Here is a 25,552-nt window from a genome sequence, read left to right as displayed (position 1 = left end):
TTGCTTCATCTGTTGTCACCAACTTCGGTGTAAATTCTTCTGTCCCTCTGTTTCTCAGACCCGACGTTCTAATGGTGTATTTTTCCATGAAACACACACATACACGACTAGTGATACACAGAGCCCAGAAACTCATTATTTGGGCAGAACTGTTTTCAGAGCTGGGTTACTTTAACATGACGTAGCAAACCCTCAACGAATCTCTAGGATCTCTATCATAATCTTACTCTGATTAATATTTATTTATTCGTGTACCTGCATTAAAAGTGTCACATCACTTCCTTCTTCAGGGCCAAGCAGACATGAGCAGCAGGAAGTGATGAGAAAAAGCTGCAGTAAAGAAAAGACAGTTTTTTACATTTTCCATAAGTAGTGAAGTTAGTTCAATCCATTTCATAAAATGACATGAAATAATTATTAAAGATTATGTACTTAGTGTCTCAATTTGATTGTTGCAAGAGTTTTTACTCTGTCAACTTGAGTTTATTTGATTAAAAATTCTCATAAAACCCATCATCATATCAGTTTGCTGCTGTTTATAAACTATCTGAGTGATTTGATATGAAACCGCATAAATGTAAAACATCAGTCGATCCATCAAAATACACAGTAAGAGAAAGCAAACACAAGACATGATTTTTAATTAGTGATCTGTCACTGATATTTAGACATGCACTCACTGGACACTTGTACAGGTCCACCTGTCCAAACCAATGCAGTCCGACCCAGCAGCTCTGCCGTGAATTTAAAGTTAGAATTTGACAGTTTTAAGTTGAAACAGTCAGAAAATTGATAATTCTACTCTGGGTTTATTATTGAGGTCAGAGTGGGTGGTGGAGTGCATTATTTTAAGACGTGGTTTTAATGTTTTGGCTACTCTATTTGAAATGAAACAAGAGGACCCTTAGTATAATGCACTGCAGTACGACTCCACCACCCACTGACTGTTGATTAATAATGTAACTTTGTCTTTCGCATTCTATTCAGAAAGTATTACATGAGCTTCAGCAGTCTGTGTCTGCGCATATTGACTCCCTCAAAGTCCATGAATTTAAGATGTTCTAATTCATATTCATGCCCACTAAAGACTCAGTATAATTTAAAGACAAAGTCTTTTATGGCTTTATCTACCTGCTGGAGAAAAGAGTGCAGCCACTTTAGTGTCTCGTCTGAAACAATAACATAAGTGGTTTGAACATCCACCGTGCTAATTCGAAGTGTTAATCAAAATGACCGTGCAACAGATCATGACTATCATGACAAAACTACGGACAGGAAGTGGCAAATTAAAGCCACATCAGATCCCACAGTAAGATCTGTGTAACCAAGTCTACAGAGACTTGTGTCTCTGTGTCACCTCATTTGAAAACTGGCTCTATTTATTTACCACGTCTCCAGAGATGTGTTTACCATAATACCAAATCTCTGGGTCTTTGTTAATATTTCTTTAATTCAGTCCATACGATGGTTTATTTTCCCTTCCACTCTGCGTGTGCAGCTACATTATACCATTACCCAGATATTTCAGGCAGCTGCAGCCAGCATTGCATCATAAATAGGATTATTTCTCAATCTATTGTAATTTCATTCACAGAGTTACACTTGGCCATGGTTTCCAGTTACAGGCGCATCTTTCAGTGGCCCAGGAAAAGGTTGCCGCTGCTGAGCTGCGACATCAAACCTGCTCGCTGATGAAGGCTCCCCTTCACTCCCGAATCTCCTGCCATCACAGCCCTTTTTTGACATCCATCAACTGTGTTGAGCCACAATGGATTTCACATTTTACATTTCAAACACTTTCTCTGCACACAGCTGGAAAAATCGTGTGTCAAGTATTCTAAAGTACTGGGTAAGAGTATGATGGGTAAATCTTGAATCCCGATGGCTTAACTCCGTAGCGCTGCACAATATTTTCACTTCAACACGATGTCACCCTGAAGCCTCACTTCTCCTTCGCTTTGTCTAACTCTGTTGATACGATGGGGCTCAGCACTGAGTAAACAGACTGTTTACCTGAATCACAAGATAATGAAGTTTTTCATTTTTCAAGTCGACTGCTGCTGTGGTCCTGCATGCAGAGAAGAAATCTGTGTAAACCTTAGTTGTCTAGTAAAGGGCACAGTATCATTTGCTCTGTGAAGGCAATAAGAAGGGATGTATTTATTGTATATTGTAAAATGCATACTTGTGTTTATCACCACGCCTTGCGAATACAGATCCGTTTTAATAAACACATCAGTCATCCTCTGCAGATTTCTTCTGGTTGCCTAACTTTTTGAATAAGCTGTGATTTATTTATTTTTTTTTTAAATTACAGGAACTATTTGACATTTTCCCCACCGTGTTTCAACTCTATAAAAATCCAACATGTGTAACACTTAATCAGCAGCATATTACCCCGATAATACTACTGTGGAAACTCTCAGGTGTCCTGGTCTCCAAAGGAATGTGTACCTTTGAAAAATCGAGCCTTGAAAGTATTCATTAGTTAGCCAAGCATTGAGATTACCCTGCTAATGCCAGTGTGATTTTAAAAGGGGAGATGTGGGCCAGAGGGAAAAAAAAAGTTCTTTTCAGCCTCTCAAAAGAGCCATTTCTAAAGGAAAAAATGTGAAAGTCGAACAATTTCAGTAAAGCTTTGTGAAGGCTTCTGCTTGAGTAGCAGCTTTCGTATCTATTAATGGACATGCTGCATGTCTGGTTTCAGTGTGGAGACAACTGCGCCATGGGGAGAAAGCACCGACCACTCAGCGCCCGCTTTAGGAAACAGAAACACTGATCAATAAGTTCTGTGTGCGGTTCAATAAGAGCATTGATCATCACACAAACAAACACATCCCAACCATAGCAAGAAAGAGGGAGCTGGGGCAAAGTCAGCACCTCTTCCCCCGACATAGTGGAAGTCTGCTTAGCCTTGTTTCCAGTCACCACACATCTGGGCCATGCAAGATGTCTGCTGACGCTGATTATATTCTATGATTAATGCAGATTATGTCATTAAATTGTTAGGAAATGCAGAGTGAAAGAGCAACCGTGTATTATCTATCTTTGGAAAACTGCAGCGTGAATTAATTGCTCTACCTTTGACGCCTACTTTTGGCATCTCACACTAAATCAGTAACAGTGTGAATGATTCATTCTGTGACACATCCTAACATAAGGATGAAGACATGATTGCTACAATATACATTGCTGCCTTGAGAGCAAAGCCAGTACTGTGTCAGAGAAGAATTTTTATTCAAGAAATGTTAGAAGGTTGCAGACCTGCAGAAGGGTCCAGTGTAACACATTTTTATTAACAATGGGTGATATGAATATGTTGCTGCTCGTAGTGATAAAAACACATCATGTTCTGCTAATGGTGCTGTAGATTTGTGGTATTACACAAACACACTTCTTTGTCAAGAAAGAAACCAGTGTTGAGGGATGTGATACATAATATCACCGTCATGAGAACAAAGTAATGTGACCTTTAGGTTTAGTGATATTATTCAATTTACTTTATATAGTATCTTATTCCAGCAAAAAACATTACTGTGATTTTTTTAAACAGTTAGTATCAAGCAGTAAACAGGTCACTTGAATATTGACACTGCATTAGACTCAATACTGAAATCTCTGTGCAACATGACGGTGAAGAAGAACAGGTTGCAACTGTGGCAAAACTGTGTATCTGAAGGAGTTAAGGTTTGTAGGATTTGTGGCCAGTATCAGTGGGGGAATCCTCAAAGCATGAAGTGCAGCTTGGTTCATTTATAAATCAGCTAGTTGATCCTCACATTATGAAATACAGTACAACATGCTTCTGGAGTTTGAGTTGGGTGTGTGCAATAAAAAACATCGCTTCAAAATGTAGCAAGCATCAAATGCTTGATTTCTATCTATCTATCTATCTATCTATATCTATATCTATATATAAATATAGATAGATAGATATACATAGATAGATATACATAGCTAGATATAGAGATATAGATAGATAGATAGAGAGAGAGATAGATAAATATTTGTAAGGGGGCTGGTCTTGAGGTTGAGACCCAATAAGATGCCAGGCACAACTACTCAGTTTAAGAATTACATTTTTTAAAACAAAAAGCAGAATGAGGATGTAATAAGCCCTCCGACTCGCTGGGTGGCGCTGTACTCCAGTCTATGAGAGAGAATATATGGATGAGTAACTCAGGAACGACTTTTGGGATATGGAGTATAGAACAAACAAGATTTACTAGAATAAGTGGGGAGAGGAGCAAAGTGTGGAGGAGATGCAGGGTTTTATGGGATAGATCTTTATTTGCAATGAGGATAAGTAGTTTGATAAGAAGGTAGAAAGCAGTGGAAGGGGGTCCGCTGAGGAAGATGTAGTGGTCTGGATCTGTAACAGCGGCAGAGACAGGCCTGGTGGAACTCTACAATCCCTTCAGTGACACAACATAAACTCCAACTCTACTAGAGCAGTCTTTGACACTTGATTCAATCAACAGTAGATTACATTAACAAGTGGTGAACGCTCGTCTGAGCTCGTCTGAGCTCTGTATGAAGAAGCAGGCAGGCAATGAATGCGGAAGACGTGGGTGAGGAGAATGTCGGCAGTTTACTGGAGATGGGCAGCTTGGGAAGGGGTATGAAGTGGGCCCATTTTTGAGAAGCGGGCGACTACTGTAAGGATGGTGGTCATGCCATTAGAAGGGGAAGGTACAATTACATCCATACTGATGTTGTACCAATGTCTTCTAGGGACAGGTAAGGGATGAAGAAGACCTATGGTAAGATGTCTGTGCATCTTGGACGCAATCCAGACATGCAGCAACATACTCCTTGATGTCCTTGTACATGGGGGGCCACCACAAGCATTGCTGAACAATGAAAGGAGCTCGTGAGGTGCTTGGGTGACAGGGTAAGTTTCTTGGGAATGTAAAGAAGGTGAGGGGGACAAGTGGAGAGTGTTGATGTATGGGTGAGAGTTGGGATGACATCTTCCTCAAGGTCAATTTTCACAGTGGCAAGACGAACTGAAAATGGAAGGATGTAGTCGGGGTCCTAAATTTTATCCATATACATGCAGGATCAGGAATCACTTTTTTGGAGAGTAAACGGCCAAAGAACAGGCCCCACCGGGCCTAAAAGATTAAGACTATTAGACGAGCGGAGATACTCCAGACTCTTGTGGTCTGTGAGGACCATGAAGGGCTGTTTGGCTCCCTCCATCCAATGTCCAAGGCCAACTTGACTGCCAGGAGCTCTTTTTCACTACATCATACCTTCTCTCTGCCGCCGAAAGACGAAGAAGAAGGCACTAGGGTGTACATTATAGTCCTCCTTAGAATGCTGAGAAAGAACAGCTCCTACTCCTGTCAAAGGCATCAATCTCCACAATGAACGAAGGATCAGGGTCTGGCAAGGTGAGAATGGGGGCTGTAGTGAAGTGAGACTTAAGTCTATCAAAGGTGGTGGCAGCTTGGGTAGACCACAAAAACTTGACCTTAAAGGATGCCAGTTGGTGGAGAGGCGCTGCTATGGAGCTGTATACTTTTATGAAACAGCGGTAATAGTTGGCAAATCCTAAGAACCTTTGAAGTTGTCCTCGAGAGTCAGGGGTCGCTTAGTCTTTACCTGCATGTACTTTTACTGGATCCATAGCAATTCTGCCTGGTGATGTAACTGAGAAAGGTGACAGTGATGGCATGAAATTCACAATTTTCTGCTTTGACAAATAGTTGGTTGTGAAGGAGGCACTGGAGTAGTGCCCTGACATGGTGGAATCAACAGAGTGTGATTATTCACAAACCAGTTTGGCAGGAAGAGTCAGGCCATAAAATGTAGCATGATCCGAAACCGCAGATAGGATAAAGGATAGAATGAAGTCAATGAAGGCTGGAAAGTTGCGGTGAGAATGACGCTAATCTGGCAGCTTGGGAAGGGAACTGAGGAGGTACATGAACAGAAGAGTGAGAGCAGGTGAAATTGATTACCAGTAATCAGTGAAGCAGTATGAACGTGAAGGAACCAAAGCAGATGGTCAGTGCAAAATAAAATCATGAAGGTGGAAGTAAAGTTAGTGATCCTGACAGGATTGTCTCAGGGTCACAGCCTGCACGTAGACTCTTGCCTGGTATGGTGCATCCCGCCCTCTGTTGATCGATCTTGTACATAGAGCCTGCTTCTGACTTAACTTCGGGGTGAAAGGGGTGCTGGCAGGCAGGATATGCATGGGACACCATAACCAAGTGGCTGGCATAGTGTGCCGAAACATCTGTGCTGACTACAGGCTGGAAGTCTCAAAGCCAAAATGGGAAACACCTCAAAAGCTGGTGAAGAATGACAGAGCTAAGATCCTGTGGGACTTCCAGATACAGACTGACAAACTGGTAATGGCCAACCAACCCGAGACAGTAGTTGTGGACAAATACAAGAACAAGACTGTTGTGGTAGATGTAGCAAATTCAACCCATAGCAGCATCATATATATATATATATATATATATATATATATATATATTGGTAAGTAACCAGCTGAACACTAACCCCATCACCAATTTGTTAAATAAGATTATGATATGAGATTAGCCAGCTGACTGTTAAAACAACAACTGTGTGCTTAACCATCGTAAAGTGTTTGTGCAAAATGTTTGCATTTTCAAATTTTGCCTTTTAAAAATGGTGGATTGCTAAAAATCACTAGTTTGGCTGCATCAATCAGCAAGTTTTTCTCTGCAGCATATAGTCGTGGCAAAACCCCATGATTCCCTCTAAAACCTACACTGGGTGGATGAGAAATTAGGAGCATGATGTGATACTTGGTGATTTCTTTCCATTTTTAACTTGCACTGTTCGATCTGACACTCACCCTCTTATGTTAAATCAGTCAAAGACACATGTCCCCTTGAGCTATGGTGGCCTGTGAGGGACACAAACAGATATAATTTTACTGTAGTTAATTACAGCACACACCCAAAGACACATTCATGGTGTGTGTCGCTGAAATACCTTTGAATCATTGATTCCCCACAGAGAAAATCCACGCCGTTGTTGCTACAGGCCAGAAAGAAAAAAAAACTCCTTGGCCTTTTTAAGCACTTTTCACCAGCCATTTTCACAAAGCACATTATGGGAGGAGACAATCCAATGGCAGCGGAGGGTTTGCTCCGAGGTATTACACTGATGCTTCATGGTTGGGTCAGCCAGCAGCTGCTGGAGGTGAGATATCTAGGATGAAGTCCTCTCCCTGAACGACGTCAACTCTATTTTAATTCTCCACGCAGCAGGCTGCATTGACACCTGGGCTGCACACATGGTTAAAATTAGAGCCACTGTAGGGGACCTTGACAAACAAGTGACATTGACTGGATTTATCAGGGTGTCCCCAGAGTCAGACTCTTTTTAACACACACAATAGTGTTTGAGGAAATAGTTCCTGCTGTACTATCTGAAAACATTGCTCTCTATTCTTTGTGAGACACGGTTGCTATCGATTCCTCCCAAAATAGTCGTTCGAATTTCAAAAACCAACAAATGCCGAAACCACAGCAAATGCCCTTTAAATTTAATACAATATTTTTAAAATGCCAAAGAAATTCTGCATTTTAAGAAAAAACCTTTGCAGAGAAACCCCAACTGCATTAAAGGGTCTTTATTTCCAGTTTCACTTTCAAGGACAGTTTAAGCCAGTAGGAAGCTTTGATTTGAAATCTTTCACGAGATTTGGATACTACTTGGTGGTCCTGCATGAGACACAATCAAGAAAACAATATGGCAACTGATACTTTTTATTACCTGGCCAACTAAAGGTGGGATAAAATATATTAAAATAGTTTCAACATAATTTCATTCTTTCACATGAATGAATAGTTTTTTGGCACAATTAAAAGTAATTTATACATTATGTTCTTTTCCTTCCTCCGTGTCAAACAACAAAAGGATGGAGTGTGTTTAGACAAAGTTGCACTTTCGATGTTTTAGGATATAGATGAACTGTCGAATGTCTGACAGACCCACTATATAAAGTTTAAACACAGGCTCTCAAGGAGACATCGATGGTTGTAAATATTTAATTCAATGCCTCCGACAAGGCCCTGCCAGTGAAAAACAAAATCTTGACCAGATTGAATTTGAAGTGACCAGCAAAGAAATATCACCAAAGCTGATACACAGATTTTCATATGGTTTTGTTCTGTCGTTGGCATATTAGTTTATAACTATGTCAGCAGTTCTTCTGCAGCAGCTTTAGGGTTTGGAGCATTTTAGACTGTAGGAGCAAAAAGCAAAAGAAAAGTAACAAATGTATTTTGCTTTTCAATAGAATTTAAACTAAGGGAAAACGACTCAGCCCGGACGAACTCTGCTGCCCTAAGTATTTTTCACCAAAGACAGATCAGTATGAGCACTGACAATACTCTGAGCTCACTCAGTCACACACAGCAATGCTCTAATTTCGTGTCAGAGGCAGGTGGTCATAATGTTTTGGCCTGTAAATGCCATTACATCTATCTGTAAAAGTATTACTATATCATGATGCTTTGTACCTGTCATTTGAAAGAAAAGGAAAACAAACACTGACAGATTTTAAACTGAATAAATCTGAGTCCACTCAAGTTGAATAATTAGCTCAGCATTGTCTCATGGAATGTGAAACCAGTCAAATTCACTTTGATAGAAACTTAAATTATGCATCTTTTGGTGATCAAGCTCTAGTTGTAGCATGAGACTCAAACTCAACCCACCCAGGCAGCCAAACACTGACACTGTGTTAAACCATGTGACATCTCATACTACGTGTCTTTCACATCTGCTTGTGACTAAGCAGTCTATGACGGCACCTTTCCACAACAAGTTAAAGACCTTTTCTACTAAATAAATATCCCCAAAATTTGCATCTATAACTTTAGTCACAGTAAATTCAGTTCTTGACAAAAATACAATTTATTAAAACTTTTATAAGACAACATGACTTAATATATATTGAAAGGCAGTTTCATTTTCATCAAACTCTGTGGTAATGTGGTGATCGCATACAGTATAATTCCCCTGATGATTCAAGGTCAATCCCAATACATGTGTAGCTTACGTTTGAAGTTGCAATAATGACATTATTTTAAACGTTTTTACATTTCTCATCATATCCAGATAATTTTGAATAAATATCAAGGAAAGAACAATGCCATTATGATAACATTCTTGGCAGAAACAAGCATCGATGCATATATTTAATTCTTATTTGTTAATTATTAGGTTGATCGGTTAAGTATATATTTAAGTGTCTGCTGCGTACAGACTAATTTTGCTGTTGTACATGTTCCTCTTTTTAGCGTGAATGATTATTCACTGGAACTGACGGCCAAGTATACAGTTATCTAGAGAAGATAAAAAAGATATTTTAGCTGGCTTTGTTGGAAAAAACGCGAACCAACACCCAAGCAGAATTAAAAGAACAGAATTAACAATGTGCAGAACCTACCTTCAATCAACAGATGATCCACTCGGTTTATTTTTTAAACTTTTATTCACTTAAATTCTCAAGTGTTAAAGCAAGAACAAAACATTTATAATGTCCTTTGGTGGGATTTTATTACACTTTATTAATACTGTATATGTAAACTTATATTCTTTGATGCCAGCACGTTGCCAATACAAAGGAAAATCAACTGCACAACTAAAAGTAAAGTAAACCAATAAAATAAGTGAATGAAAGAAATGGAGAAGAAAACCATATACAGTTTTTTTCTGCATTTGGATGTTTTCATTGGATACATTGAAGGCTGCCTTTTTTCAATCACAGTTCGGCAAAGATACAAAAGGACTACATGACTCATATTTTTTTTTTTTCGTTTGCTCTGTCGAGAAAAGAACTTGCAAATACATCAATAGTTTTCTAAGCACTTCTCATCTGCTCAGGTGAAAATAATCCTCAGTCCACGAGCATCTGGGCTCTCGAATAGAACAGAATTAGAGAGCTTTACTTGAGTTTCCAGTTGGAAGAGAGGTGAGTGGTGGTGGGCTAGAGAAGGGGAGGGGGAGGGGGAGGGGGGAGTGAGCGTCTTACACATGTGCATCACTAACATCAGACAAAGGAATCTTTCAACCAACAGAGGTTTTACAGAGTAACGTTCACGAAAGCACAGGTCAGTGGCAGCATGGCGAGGGCGGTTCTGGATGGGACAATGAAAGGGAAGAAGGACAAAATAGAGCTTGAGGGGGAGACAGAAAGGTTAGAGCGGGCATGGAAGTAGGCAAGGAGGGGCTTTGTGTCACAAAGTGGCAGTTTGGACAGTTTTCCTTCTATCCACAATGCACTGACAGCAAAGAATGCTTCCTGTGTTTACTCCTCATTCCATTTGTTGCTGTGTTTAAGTGTTAAGGTTGTGTTTCAGAGACTTTGCCGTTCTACGGGGGGGGGGAGTGGAGAGGGGATGGGGGTGGTGGGAGGGGGGACAGTTTCTTTCATATTTCTTCGGCGTCAGTCCAGCCAACATTAACTCCCAGAAACATCCCAGGGGAATCGCCGGCCGCTGTCGGCTCGTGCGAGAGCTGATTGGTTGCAGCTGTTGTTGCCGTGGCAATAAGAAAGGAGTCTGTCATCTTCAGTTATCCCTTCTCAAACTAGAAGGAGCTCAAGTACCTGGTATGGCTTAGAGGGGGAAGGGAGGCTTACTGTTCTTTGCGTATTTTACTCTTATTAGCCAAACGCTCAGTTTGTCTTTTTTATAATAATATCTGGCATCTTTAGAATTATGTATTCCATTCTATATATTCTGTGAAAATAAATGAAAGTTCTTGCACTCGTTTGTCTGGCACATTCCCTTTTCGTCAGTGGGAGTGTCCATTAAGTCTGAAAGCAAAGAAGCTCAGAACAGTCCGGAAAGCTCATGGTTGTTCTTGTTTAATGGTTGTTGATTATTTGAAAGAGGGGGTTGGGAAGGTTATGGTGGAGGCGGAGGGGGGGTGGGGGGTGGGGGTATATCACTCCCACCAAGTGTTAGGTCTCTTTAGAGAACTGCGGGCCAGCAAGAGACCTCGCCCAGCAGCAGCAGCACAAGCAGCAGCAGCCTGAGGGGGGACACAAGCGGCAGCGTGTCCTGACCCGAATTGGCGTCCCTGCAGCCGCCGAGCTCCGACTCACAGCGGGGCTTCTCACACAGCAGGCCTGTGTAGTCTGAGGGACAGCTGCAGTACACATTGTTGACACACCTTCCACCATTTTGGCAGCGGAGGAGTTCGTTGTCGCACACCCGGGCTGCGGAGGAGAAGGGAGTGAGAGTCAGACATGTGGAGAGTTTTAGATGATACTTTACATGAAAAAGTATGAAAATAGTAATTGCATTTTATAGGATTGTATTCTATTAACTATTCTATACAACTGCTCCAATATGAATTCTGGATGGATTCTTATCAAAAGTTGCAGGTTTTCTTCAAGTAAAGTGTCGCCACATATTATTCCAGTTTGGATCCTTCTAAACTCCTCTTCAGAAATACACAGAGTTGAATTAGAAGATTAAAACCCCCTCCCCTCGATGCAATACACATGTAGCTGGAACCAGCGGCTGGTTAGCATAGCTTAGCATAAAGAGCTGGAAAAATAGGGGAAACCTGCTATTCCAGCACATTTACATTAAGTTAAACATTTAAGTGAAAAAATGTGAAAAAAAAATATTTTCTACAAATAGTCACACGAAACCTGTAAAACAATTTACTCGCATTTCACAAAAATTCTATAAAGTCCTGTAACCTATACAAAAATAAAAAAATAAAAAAATAAAATGAATTATTACTTAATTAGCTGGATTCTTCATCACTTAAAAGGAGCCAGAGTAGTTGGTTCCCACCAGTATTTCCAGCTGCTAAGCTAATTATCTGTATCATATTTACCATGCAGAGCTTTAATAAACATATTTGATCAAGCTAGTGTTTCCGCATGCTATTAAGCAATATACATGCTGACACAAAGTAGTAAGTGGCATGTATAGGTAGGATTCCTTTACACTCTGCAGTTCATACGTTATCATTTTTTTCTCTCTCTTATTCCGCAGCCTTGAATTCACCACATCGACTCACGTGGTCTACGCATTGATTCGGAAAACCATCGCGTGTTCCTGCACAACCTCACTGGCTGGAGTTGATCGGTTTGGGGGTTCGTTGTCTTGCTTAGGGACACTCTGACATGTGACCGGGGGGCGTGAACCCCTGACCCTGAGCCACCCTGTGCAGAAGCATACCATATCAAATCGGAACAAATCGCCTAAGATGCCACTACGGGACTGTCTCATTCTCCAGAAACCATCGGAATGACAATGACCACAAAAGCCTGTAGAACCCATCAGACTGTATCTTTCTGCATGTAAACACGCAGCAATCATCCCGTGTGTCGTAGGAGTCAATGACCTTTCTATTTCATTTCTCTATCAACCTTATTAAAGCTGCATCACATCCGCTGCACAGAAATCCAGTTTCCTCACAGCCTTTAAGGCTTTTCCCCAAACAACACTGACTTCAGACAAACTGAACGTCAGGTGAAAATTGGTGTATATTTAGAGCTGGGACAGCGAGGCCACTATATTCCCAGCGGAGGCAAGCTGTCAAGCAAGCTGGAGGCAAACAAAGCAGCGCAGCACAAACTAATAAACCAACAGAGACAAATAAACAGTGATAAACACAGGGCCACTTCTCCCCATTTCAGTCCTTTTACGGGAGAGGAAAACAATGCGGTGAGCAATCTATGAACTCTATGGCACATAGATATCACAATAACAAATATCAGGCCTCTCTCCTAATACTGAAGGTTGCATGCATGCTGTCTCCCAGGAATCGCCAAATAGGGCTTTGATGGGAGGCTTGTTAAAAAACATTGACTCTGTGAATACTTTGTGTGCCCCGTCTGTTCTGCTGGCTGCCGAGATGGGAGCTGCTGTTGTGCTCTGGGTGACAGCTTGTCACTTATTGTGCACAACTACACCCAAATACAGTAAGACTTCTAAACTCCACCTTGATCTTTTTTGTATTTTAAAAAAAATCAACTTAACATTTTCACGATTAATTCAACTACTCAGCACTTTAATCAAGTGACTTTAGTATCTTTGTTGCTTCGGGAAATCTTCTGGTCATCGTGAAGAAACAGCTCCACTCAGTAATAAAAAAAAGTCTCCAGTAAGATGACGAGGAAGAGAAGGAGATTTTGTCTAAAGGAGGCCTTGATAAAATCACTACAATTAGACAGGGATCCTTCATCTTGTCCAGCTTATATCCATCACCTAATAAAATGTCAACATGCCGTGGATTTCTGGGGATAATTCCTTCTAAGCCCTTTGTGCTCTTAATCTAACATACAAATTACTTGAAATGCTGTGCAAAAATAAAAGTGAGCCGTGTGCAACACTCTAGATAAAGGTTTGCTCTGAGAATCCACAGTGAGTCATTTGATTTCCACCAGGATGACATTGCCTCCTTGGAAGACAACAGCTTGAAGACAACCTGGGCAGTGACTTTATGGTTATACTGTGATAATGAAATCATTGGTTGGACTAGGACTGAGCTTTAACTGCATTTTGCCAATGTTAACTGATAGCCAGCCAGACTTTAGTATCAAGCAAAGTGCATTGTTTAATACAGAGTGGATTTGGAAGTAAATTTTAGCTAACAATAGCTCCAGTAGCCCCATCGACAGCATAAATGTTCTCCTCAGGTTGCATTCAGCCTCAACTTACAAATGGTTTACTATCTTCCAGAAAAGAGGCAAAGCCAAATGAAGGAGCAAATCAATAGAATCAAATGGCTTCCTTCTCTTAGAACTGGAGATGCTGACAGCTATTTGTAAAGGCCTGTGTTTTTGATCCTATTCACCAACTTCATTCATGCTTTTAATCTAACTTTTATCTATAATCATGATGACATGGTATGAAGAACACAAAAAAGTAATGGGACAATGGGATACAGCAAGAATAAAATACCCAAAGGTAACAGATTCTTAACCTTCAGCTTATCAACAGTATTTGGCTGCAACAATTATATTAATTTCAATACTCTGTAATACATTATGGTATTCAAACAATACATGAATCGTATCACCAATTTGGTTTTCATTACAAAAGATGGAAAACCTGTGTTTACTATTCAGACTTTGATAAGACTGTTTTACATAACATGATAATGCTGCTCGTTTTCTATATCAATTCCATTTTCAACAACCCCAACAGAGGTGTCAAATCTAACAATGAGTTCCCTCTGTCAGTCCGTAACCTAGGTTAACTTGTTCATCTACGCTGTAGACCTCTGTTAGTTGTCCAAAAAAGATGAAATACAAATGAGCCAGACGCAGCATTTTGCTTGCTTTCTGAATTTTAAAAGAGTTGGCTGACAGGCTGGTAAAAAAATGTTGTCCCAAATGAACTTACATGTGTGCAGTGCTTAGAGACGCTCACTCACTGGACATCAGACTTCTGTAAAAAGTTAGGAGGATTTGGGGCAAACCAACAAGCAAATCCAGGTTGCAGACTGACAGAGATTCCTCTTCACTCACAGGAATTTATTCTTGGTTTCAGTGTCTATGGGGATTGTTTAAAACATAATATAGAAGATGCCCAAACCTAAATACCTGTTGGAATTCCAGGTAAAAGTCACGAGCAGACTGATCACTCCTCCACAGATGACTGCAGTTACATAGTTTCCACCATCACAGACCACATTCAATATACCTACACACTGAGTTTAGTTCAATTAAGAGTTAATGTTTATTTTAAGGTGAGGGTTCCTGATGGTTCACTTGTTGTGCATTATGTGCACATACAGCTATCGACCTTTGAGTGACCTTTGATTTTAGTGTAAAAATGATTTGTGCATGATGCTCAGCACTGCATAGCAAGCTTCAAAGGAAAGCTCAGGTAATGGGTGAGCCCTGCAGGCTGAGTGCTCCATTGGTTGCCAATTAAACAAAGTTAAAGCCCCAAATAAAACAGAGCCATTGATTATTTAAAAAGACGCATCAATACCAGGTGTCAAAGATGTACGGGCAGTGAGATTAAAGATAATGTGGCTCTTTGAAGGGATAAGGAAGCCTTGTTTGCTCCAAGGGAAGAGGGACTTGAAAACATGCGTCAGATACAGTAAAGCTGAATGTTTTAAATGTGAGTGAACAGTCAGCTGGGGAACGAAGAAGCCTTCAGAGAGTTTCTGCAACTTACCTTCCTTCACTCCCCCACATTAACAATTTCTCTGCATGTAAACAGAGCCAGCACAGGCAGTAAATGACAAGATTTGCCGCTTTGCATTTGATATGAACGATAATATTTAGAGACGGGACCGATCAGCTAGGTGTGCCTGTCTGGGACCGTGATGTGTTTGATGAGAGATTTGGGTTTTTAATTGCATCCTTCAGTCTGCATGCAGATGGAGTGTGGGGCGCACAACAAAAATACCGCAGCAGCAGAGAAGCTACAGAAGGTCAAGGCTGCAAAGTTTCCAGACTGTTTTTTCGAGCTCCCCGTGCAGGTTTTACTTCAGCTAGTTTCTATATTCAACTTTTTGTGGACAACATTTTGTGCAGTCAATGTGAGAATGAGTTTTTTTTTTTTTTTGTTATTTCAATTATTTTTCAATTTTTTGCCTAAAACTAGCTTTTTTATATTATTGCCAGAGCATTAGAGGAAATGTAAGTTACTACAGCATCAACAAGAACATAGGGAGAAATGCAGCGAGAAGGAAAAAAAGACCCATTTCTCCACAATATTAGTGCAGTGCAATAAAACACAGCGGACCTGCACCAAATTCTAACAGCAGAGCTTTGTTCCCCTTTTTCTCAAATTCCCAAATTTTACAAATTGCAGAAAAACTAAAACTCACATAATGAACATCATCAATATGCTTTAATATTGGCAGTGAAATGATAACTTCCCTTCCCCAGACACTTGATGAAGGTCCAAGTGACTGAAATGATTTCATAAATATAACCTAAACCACATATTGGGGCTTATGACACAATGTTCTTTCATGATTAAAACAAATCAATCTGGGGAATGAAGTCAGATGTGAAAACTGAAATAAAAGTGGGTGCAAATTTTGCATTTTGCACATTTTCAGGCGTGATCCATAAACGTCATTGATCTTACTGAGGGAACAGTAAACGTTTGACGCATGCTAGAGCTCGAGGAGACAAATACTTAACACATTTTCTAATTCACTTCTTCATCTCTCACTGTACATGACTTCTCACCTGTTTGACTTAGCCTTGCACTGCTTTTGTGCTGCTCAGCATGCTATAGGTTTCCTTCAGTAAAGCCTCAGGGTTTGTATATGGATCCATCTTACGATGTCAGTGGATGTGAGCCATGGCAGCTTTCACAACTACTTGTTTGTCAAAGTAAATGTGCAAGCTGACACTGTGTAATCACACTATACACGCTGAATATATTAATTAAGAAAGAGACAAAACCAGTGCATTTCAATGATCCATATGTGTCAGAAACAACAAAAATAAACTGCTTTTACACTGAATTTAAATCCCGATGAACCCTAAAGCACCTTTTTACCAGCATGTTGCACACTGACTAAGGCTAAATAATTAGTTATAAAGATTTTTAACCTCCGTCTAAATTGAAGCTGATCTTCATAGTTCTCTTTACATTCTTCTTGCTATAAAGCGGCTCTTATTTTTTCAGGCTTTAGTTTGCTGAATGTTTTTATATCACTGATCTTATTCAGACTCCTGATTGGATCAGAGTATCTCAGCCTTTTTTGTTTTGTTTGCATGAACATGTCATAGACAACTCAGCCATGCTACTAAAATTCAATTACAAGGATATGAATAATTTGTGCCCTAAGAACATTTTTCGCCTCCAAACGAACCGATCTTGCAGAACAACATTCAGTATTTGTGACTGCAGCGCTTGTTTAAGGTTAGACAACACTGTAGTCCGGCTTGATAGAGGCAAATGCAAGATGCAACATTACACGCAACAAATTATTACGTTTGTTTGAGGTTCGGTCAGATCATGATTGTTTTCACTGGGTTTTGTTGCCTTAATCTAAACACACAACTGTTAAATAAAAGTTGGTGTGAATTAGCACATTAGGTTCCCAACAAAAACAGAATTACTGTTGCAGCTAAGTTGGACAAAAATGTAGGAGACAGGGTTACATAAGGACACCAAACGTTTCACTAATTGGTGAAATATATAAAAATATACATACATATAAATAAACACACAAACACACACACAGGAGGCAGAGGATGTGGATACAGTCTGTATATCTATAGTCTCTAAATAGCAAAATTACAGTCCCAAACAAGTCTGTCATGGTTGGTTACATGCCAATTATCAGCAATTATTAGCTGGTTGAACGATTAGTTACTGGAGTAAACCAGCAGAAAACAAGTATGAGCTTTGTTTAACGTAGATTTATGTCTTAAATGCTTCATACGCTCGTCAAAGGTGTCCACTTCATGGTTTTTACTGACGTTATACTCGAAGGAAACTAAAAAAGCTGGTGACCTTTTAAAAATGAAACGGCTCCACGGGGCATGTTTTACAAAATGACTGGTGGAGACATAAACTTTCAGACAGTTAGAAATGGGCTGCAACTCAACATGACTGGGAAAAAAAGCAAAAAACAAAGAACCGAACATTGGTGCGGGATGACATTGTCCTAGACTCAAACTGATCAGGTAGCCTGTCAACATCGACTCAGCTGTTTGAGTGGTTGAGTCGCACCATAGCTGGGTTAGCTGAGTTAGCAAGCAGCATGCGTCCTGTTGTGTCAGTGCATTTTCTGCGTTGGAGCAACATACTGTAGGGCACCTGCTGGCACGACATCATTTGTGTTCATGGCTTAGTATATTGGGTCAGCTCTTGTTATCGGTTAGGTCTGCGTTAATGTTCTGCGCATGTGCACCACAGGCTTTCAGGCAAAGCTCAGGAATCTCACAGAGAAAAATCAGAGACAGAGCAAAAAGACAGAGAGCTGAGGGGAGGACAGTCAGGAGCTGCGGCGGTGGAAGGAAGGTTACGGTTCTACTTACATTTGCAGCCATTGTCCCACAAATAGCCGGGTAGACACTCCTGACACCTAGGCCCTGTAGTGCCCTCCTTACATATACAAAATCCTGTGCCATTACAGCGATCACTGACTGAGCCAAAGGGATTACAATTACACTCTGAAAAAACAAGACACACACACACACACAGGCTGCAGACAAAGTGGTGCTTTGACTTCCACATCCTCATAGTCCTCGAGATTTATCAGGAGCTCAAAAATGCTACCATTTCAACTTTAATGGAGAAAGAATGAGAAAAGGGTGACATTGGTTCTAGATGCATGAACACATTTTTAATCACTAAAAGAAAATTTGTATTAATTATCATATGTAGTTTACTGTTATACTGAAAAGTGTGCAATGAGCAAATATGCAAAGCATTAACAGTAGCTTTGATTCTAGATAATGGGCTAATCTGCACATGCTTTTTAAAATCTGATCCATTGATACAGGAAGAGAGAAAAAGATGGACAGACGAGGCGGGAAATGTGATGGGCACATATCCGATGCATAATGGCATGAAACAAACACAGAGGGTGTCGAGGTTGTAGAGGAATGAGAGGACAGTACATTGAAATGGGCATATTTTTGGAATTCTCTCATTTTATCCTGCTTAAGATACATCAGAATTTGGTTTAACCTTCAAATATTTCCTCACCAATAACAACACTTAATGGGCCTAAGCCTTTGTCACATCCATTCAACAGCCTGCTCTCAGAACACAGTCTGCGAAGTGTCTCCAGTGTCCTGTACTCAGCTGACCTTCTGGCTTTCCAGCAACCGGAGCACTCTGCAGTCAGAGTGACACCTACTGTACTCCGGCCATCCCTGACCATCACGTTGCAACTTCTGCGGCGGTGTTAGCTGTACCCGAGTGACTCCCGGGGGTTAGGCAAGAGGAACGAGGTGACGGCAACTGACAAACAGGGAGGGGAGCACTCGAGAGAGAGAGAGAGAGAGAGAGAGAGAGAGAGAGAGAGAGAGGCAGGGTTCTGGTGATTTTGGTGTGAAGTTAACGCCTCGGTGACTCTTAATGCCTCGTGACAGATTTCAGCTGCTGCTCCTGAGGCCATTTCATGTATATGACATACGCACTTGTGTGGCACCTCTGAGCGGCCGTGTGACTTCCCTGTGACATTTCTCTGAGAACTCTTGTTAGTTGTCAGACTCCTCCCTCAGGACTCACCTGGCAATAAGTGTGCACAACTCTCACTCCACATGCTACAGTAGTTGAAGAATCCGAAAGAAAACTAAAATGTTCCCTTTCGAAATACACGAAATACAAACAGATGATGCAGCATAAAGTGGGTGAAAGCCTGTGTAAAGGCCATGGACAAAATAACAGAAACACCAGGTATTCGTTACACTCCTAAATACATATTAGTAGTCTGTATCCAGTATTTATACTATTTATACTCTCTAATTCATACATACCATAGACATAAGACTGGTTTTAAGCTGAAAGGGCTACATTAAATGGGTATCCACTCAAATGTAGCATCACCGTCCCATTTATGATTTGATTTTTTGAATGTTCATCACCTGTCAGATTGAGAAGTCAGTGTGAGCATAAGGCATTGTTTGAAAAGGTCATCAGGTAAGCAGAGTTATGGTTTTTATGGTTTCTTCTGTGCTTTGATTTGCAAACTGATTTATTTTTAAGTAATCATCAGTTCTCATCCCATGGAAGTTAGAGTTGTATGTATTTTTGTTAAATTAAATGACTTGCACAACACTGTGTGGAGGTGGCCAGAACTGGCTTTTGGCTCGTCTCTTTAAAGGTCGCAACTGTGGAACATGTTGGCAGCGCAGCGGAAGAGGTTCAATCCCCAGACCAGACAGAGCCTCTCTGTGTGGAGTTTGCATGTTCTCGCCGTGTTTGCGTAGGTTTCCTCCAGGTGCTACGGTTTCCAATTCAGTGCTACCTCTAAAAAAGTGTGTCAGGGACCAGGTCAGGGTGGCCCATAGTGGCGGCGCGGTTAGTTGCAGGGGCTCAGGACTAACCCTCCATCTGATCCTCTGACGGAATTTCGTTGTAAACCTTGGATGTATAACGACAAATAAAGCATTTTGCCCTCACCTTACATTGATTTGGCATGAGTTTTTATGCCAGATGCCCTTCCTGCCACAACCCTCCCATGTTATCCAGGCTCGGGACCTGCACCAGAGTGCAGGGCCACACCTTGCACCCCACAGGCGATTGTGACAGTAATGCAAGTTTACATTTATAATGTGCAACCATTAAGCTGGTGCTCCCTGACCTGCTACACTCTACTAAATGCTCTGTCCAGCTCTCTAGAAAACTATTTTTAATGTTTGAAATCTTCATAATCAATCCGAAATCTATGACTAGTTGGATAAGTGAGCCTCAAAACTTTTGTTTTTGCCTTGTGTTAGTGCTGGTGATGCTGCTCATTTAATTCTGGGTCAAAGGAGGCTTTGAAAAGCATAAAGACAATTAATAATTATTTTGTAGCATATTTCTACAAAAAAAAGGGAAAAGAATTCACACGAAAAAGCTTATTAATAGACGTTCATATCCACTTATGTGAATAGTAATTTGTTCACAGAGAAAAACTAGAATGGGTTATTTTTTAGTGTCATTAAACAACTGCAAATTAAGATGTAATGACATACAAAAAAACTAAAAGTGAAAAAGTCAAAAAGTGAAAACAAACATGTAGAAATATGAGACATTGGTCATTACTAATATTGGTCTGCAATCTTCTGTAATGTTTATGTCACACATTTTCTTAATACTATAATAAGGATATGTTGATAATTATATTTAATGACAAGTTGCAAATGTACTGATACTTAATTAGTAAACTTTTCACAGACATTGAATTTCTCTTCTACTGATATATCTGATCAGCATCCAGTTTGCTTAAATGAATTATTTATCAAACATTGTTTTTTATGATTGTCTATAGCACTTGACTGGGATTAAAGAAAAATAGTGGTCGGGTTTAATAATATCACAATAACATTGTTTAGTTACATTAAAACAAAACTACAGTCTTTCTCTAACCATACCCAGTCCTTTCAAACCATTTGCTAATCCTAACCATGCACGCGAACTCCTCCACCTCCTTGTAGCTCCGTTTTAGGTAATAAATCTAACAGTGCATTCGTTTATTCAAAAACTACGTTGCATTGGAACCTAATCCTCCTATGACTATTCAAAAAAGTGACTCTTGAAAAGAAGGTGTGACCAGAGCACGGGCCCACTTCTAAATACATAATCTAGGGTTAAGAGATTTCTTTCTCACATTTTAGGTGTTTCTGTTATTTTGTGCACATCCTTTTATCTCTTGTGTTTATTACAAAATTGAATCCAATCATACTAGCATTAATCAGTAATGATCAAATAAATACTCATTAAGCCAAAATCAGTCTGCAGATAGTGGATGAAGGCCATACTTGAAGAACATCACATTTCAATGTCTTACTAAACCTTAGTCACTGTCTTCTACAAAACACTGGTTTTATCTGAGAAGGGTGAATGAGTGACAGCATTGTGCAAAAGCAGAAGGAGCACAAATGGAAGATATGGAGACCACTGAAAAACATGGAAGGTGTACGGATGATGAGGTGTTGGGGGATGAAAGGTGACTCTTTCTCAGGTGATGATTCAAAGACAGGAGGTGGGATGAGGAGAGTGTGTGGGATTGTAAAAGCTGAATGGAAGTGATAGGGGCCCAGGTGGGGGACTAACCTATGCACACATTTTCATCATCCAGTTCTGCCGAGGCATTGCGGTAGTAGCCCAGCTTGCATAGCTGGCAGTGCTGCCCCCTAGTGTTGTGCTTACAGCTCACGCAAATGATGGTGTTTAGCAGCTCGATGTAGCTGCATCGGTTGGAGTGGCTGAAGCATTCGCAGTCTTGCAACAAGAGAGGAAGTGGAGTGAGCAAAGAGAGGGACAGAGAAAGAAAGAAAAGAAAGAGAAAGAGAGAGAGAGAGAGAGACGCGGCAGGAAGTGTAGAAATTGTTGCAGTTGCTGCGAGTGTCACGGCGGTGGGGTTAGCAAGACTGAGCGAGGCGCCACGGCATGCAAGGTTAGAAATGAAGGCTGGAGGAAAAGGCAGTGCTGGGGGGGGGGGGGGGGGGGTGATGAGAGGGAGGGTGGCTTATGATTGGTATAGGCTGGTCACAGCTACAGTTAGAAAAAGACGGCGTTAGTAGAGGCACAACACAAGCACAACATAACACGAGGCGAGGAAGGCTCCCAAAAGACGGAACAGAGACACAGTCACATCGGGAACAGCACACAGTGTAAGGCAGTTCAAGTCAGGAGTGGTGTGTGTGTGTGTGTGTGTGTGTGTGTGTGTGTGTAATTGAGCACTCGAGTGTCAAGTGTCAGGGTTTATCTGCCCTAAAAATATGGAAGAGGCATTGAGATGAAACTTTTAATAATTCAGGTCACAGTCCTCTGTAATCAAATGTCAATTCCAAGAAACCCGAAACTTAATTTCTGAAGCGTGATGGTTGTTTTGTTACCAGCGATGGAAAGTAATTTTGTACATTTACTCAAGTTCAATTTTGAGGTACTTTACTTGAGTAGTTACATGTTATGTTACTTAACTGTACTCCACTACAATACAGAAGGAAATATTGTACTTCTTAAGAAAAAATAATTAACAAATAAATATTGACGTATTACTATGATATGTAAACTACTTGTCCGCTAATACTTTTATGTACTTTTATGTAAAGATACAAAACTTGCTTGCCCTAGACTCAAAATTAATCCACTCTTGCCCACTCAGCCCCCCCCCTTCTTCCTGCTCTACTTATCTGCTTATCTACCATCTGCTATGCTCCACCTCTCCCTCCCAATTGGAGCATTTGTAGTTATAAAAAAAGAAAGAAAGAAATTTTAAATATTCCTACACTGTGGGAATTACTGTATCAGTATAAGTATTAAAATATTTGAGTACACCACTGCTCAGTATAGAGCCAGAAGCAAGATGGTCGACCAGAGACCTTAGTCATTTTTTTTTTTAACAATTACTACGATTGTATGTTTATTTGTTAAGCTTTACATTAAGAGGAAACATTTTCTTTAACCTAAATTCTGTTATTAGAAAAAATGAAACAAATGTTGATGATTTTTCCCAGTAAACACTCATAAACCAGGTTTACCTTGAATCTGTACATGAATTAGATTTCTGCAGAAACCGTATTTATGATTTGGACATGACTTGTACATTCATGCATCAAATTCAGTAGAGTTTAAAATACTTTTTTTAACATCAGTAATCCCTCGAATTGATGCTTCGAGAAATCTCTTTAGGGGGATACTTGAAAGTTTTAGAGCATGCACTTTCTGTAGTACTTCAGCTTGAATAAAGAATTTGAAGTCATACGTTTACTTGTAGTGCAGTACCACTCTTGGCAATATTTCCACTTTTACTTAAATTTCAAGTGAGTGTACTTACTGCCACCTCTGCTTGTTCTAACCCAACTTCTTCTGAGAGCAAGACAAGTGAGTGTTTGGTGAGCTGCAGTTGGGAGAGTGTGTCATTGCCTGCTACACAGTGTTCTGTCATGCTAAATTAGAAGCATGGAGTTACAGCTGGACTGCGAAACCTCATGCTGCCGTCTATGATAGTCACTGGCAGCCCTGCCCTAAGGGCTGCAGAATTAAGGGGTGGGGGGGGGCAGGTCCAGCTCAGCTCTATGAGTGGGGATCAGTCTGCCACGCTGAGTGACCACTGACACCATGTGTCACAGCACAGACAGATGTGACCCTTAAGCCTTGCTGGCAGTGGCTTGGACACAAAGCCCACTTACAGATCCAGAATAGGAGCGAATGGCGAGAGGGGCTTTTGTCCAAAGGACTGCGGTTATTAAGGATTTGGATTGAGGTCAGGACTCTCTGTCTGACCACTAACAACCTGAAGAGGCTTGAAAATGAAGGAGCAGCAAGTCCAGTCTTCCTTTTACTTAAAGCAGAAAGTTATGTCCGACTGTAAGCTATCTCTGTTAGATACCTCACTTTTACACACACACACACACACACACACACACACAAAGACAAATAATATCTCCTTTCCAGAAATAGGCTAAGGTTATAAATCATGCACACGAGGGGAATAAAAACACTCACATACACGTTCCCCCAAAATAGTTGTAGACTCAAACATCCTCTTTATTTGCACTGAAGGAGATGTGATTTCAAGGGACTTTTATGGTGTTTAGAAAGCATTGCATAGATGAATGAATCCTCAATGTTCCCCAGACAGTGGGAGCAATCAGTCCAGGACTGAGCATCAGGTGAGAGCTGCAGGGTTAGGGGGACTTACAGCTGGGGGTAGGGGGCTGACAGAAACACTGAAAAAGCTTGGGAGGGGGGGTGGACGGGGGCCGGGGGTCTAAGTATTCAATGAATTCCAGAGCTCCTACCTCGCTTGCTGTTTGCAACGTGGACGGAAGGGGCAGTGGACAATGCAACCTGAGGAGCTACTAGACAAATCAAAAGAAAAAAACAAAAAAACAAATAAAATAAAACATGATATTGGAATTAAACACAAAACGTAAAAAAAGTTAAAGTATTCCAAATGCTGAGCATCACGCTTAAGAATAAATGTAACTCTAGAAAAAATGAAATATACACAATAATGAATGATGGCACTGGGAAATAAGGTATGACACTGCCAAGGGAAGTTGGCTGCATGTAGCAGCATCTGTTACAAACGCCTCAGATGCTGCACAATTCTAATAATAAGGTCCATCCTTTATGCTTTATTCCATTTGCAACATTCCCAAAGTCTCTGTGTAGGTTCCCCCTGACAGAAATCTCCTGCTAAGACGAATCATCGCTTCCAACCTCTGTGGAGACCGGCCGAGAATTTCCACCTTTTAAATTTGTGCACAGGAGTGTGAGTGAGGAAACTGACTCGCAGTGGACACATCGATCCCCTGATGAATCCCCCTTTTCTGCTCGTGAAACAAACCATGGGAAAAAGAACTAATAGGCCCAGCCTCCGCACTGGTTGATAGACTGTAAGCACCCTGACACTTATTCTGCGGGCTTGGCTACAGTCATGGTCCTGCTGGTTACACATCCCCATCCGCTGAAGCTAACATCCGTCTGCATAAAACCAGCATGACACCTCGACTGCTTTTCTTCCTAATGAGATAGGATGGGGGCTGCGAGCTCTGCACCTAATTCAAATGTGTATGTGTCAGTGTGCAGTGCAAAGAGGACAATGCACGGCCCTGCAACATGTTGCAACATGAGTGCCGAGGGGTTACACAAGCCTCTGCTGAGCCGAAACCCGTCACCGTGGACGAGACCAGTTTTCTGATTGCTACCCACAAATATCCTTAGCCACTAAAGAGTCACTTTTTGCTTGCGACAGTATAAAACACACTCTAGGTTAATAAAATCTGTGGAAAAACACAGTGGTTGCATAATCTTAGATGCCTACCTTCTTTTCGGTTAGCGACACCTAGGGATGACACGTTCGGCCGAACTGCGTGCAATTGAGAGAAACCAGGAGTTATTCATGTGCACTTTTGGTGATGCAC

General features: G+C 40.8%; 1 protein-coding gene across 4 annotated transcripts in view; it reads right to left on the bottom strand.

Moving 5' to 3' along the window:
* Positions 1 to 8,969: 8,969 nt before the first annotated feature.
* Positions 8,970 to 25,552, bottom strand: part of ntng1a (netrin g1a) — a 114,485-nt gene continuing 97,902 nt past the window's right edge. The window contains exons 6-8 of one of the 4 annotated variants that reach the window (XM_067486828.1): positions 21,732 to 21,899; positions 17,999 to 18,133; positions 8,970 to 11,227 (exon numbers count right to left, since the gene is read on the bottom strand). In XM_067486828.1, the coding sequence (XP_067342929.1) occupies positions 10,980 to 11,227; positions 17,999 to 18,133; positions 21,732 to 21,899 (551 nt within the window). In that variant the 3' untranslated portion in view covers positions 8,970 to 10,979. Of the gene's footprint in view, positions 11,228 to 17,998; positions 18,134 to 21,731; positions 21,900 to 25,452; positions 25,498 to 25,552 lie in introns of all 4 variants that reach the window. The other 3 variants (XM_067486830.1, XM_067486829.1, XM_067486831.1) reach the window with 3 other exon arrangements.

Source organism: Channa argus, chromosome 19 (assembly GCF_033026475.1).
Source record: "Channa argus isolate prfri chromosome 19, Channa argus male v1.0, whole genome shotgun sequence".
In the NCBI taxonomy this organism is placed as follows: domain Eukaryota; kingdom Metazoa; phylum Chordata; class Actinopteri; order Anabantiformes; family Channidae; genus Channa; species Channa argus.
This window is presented reverse-complemented; position numbering and strand designations above follow the sequence as displayed.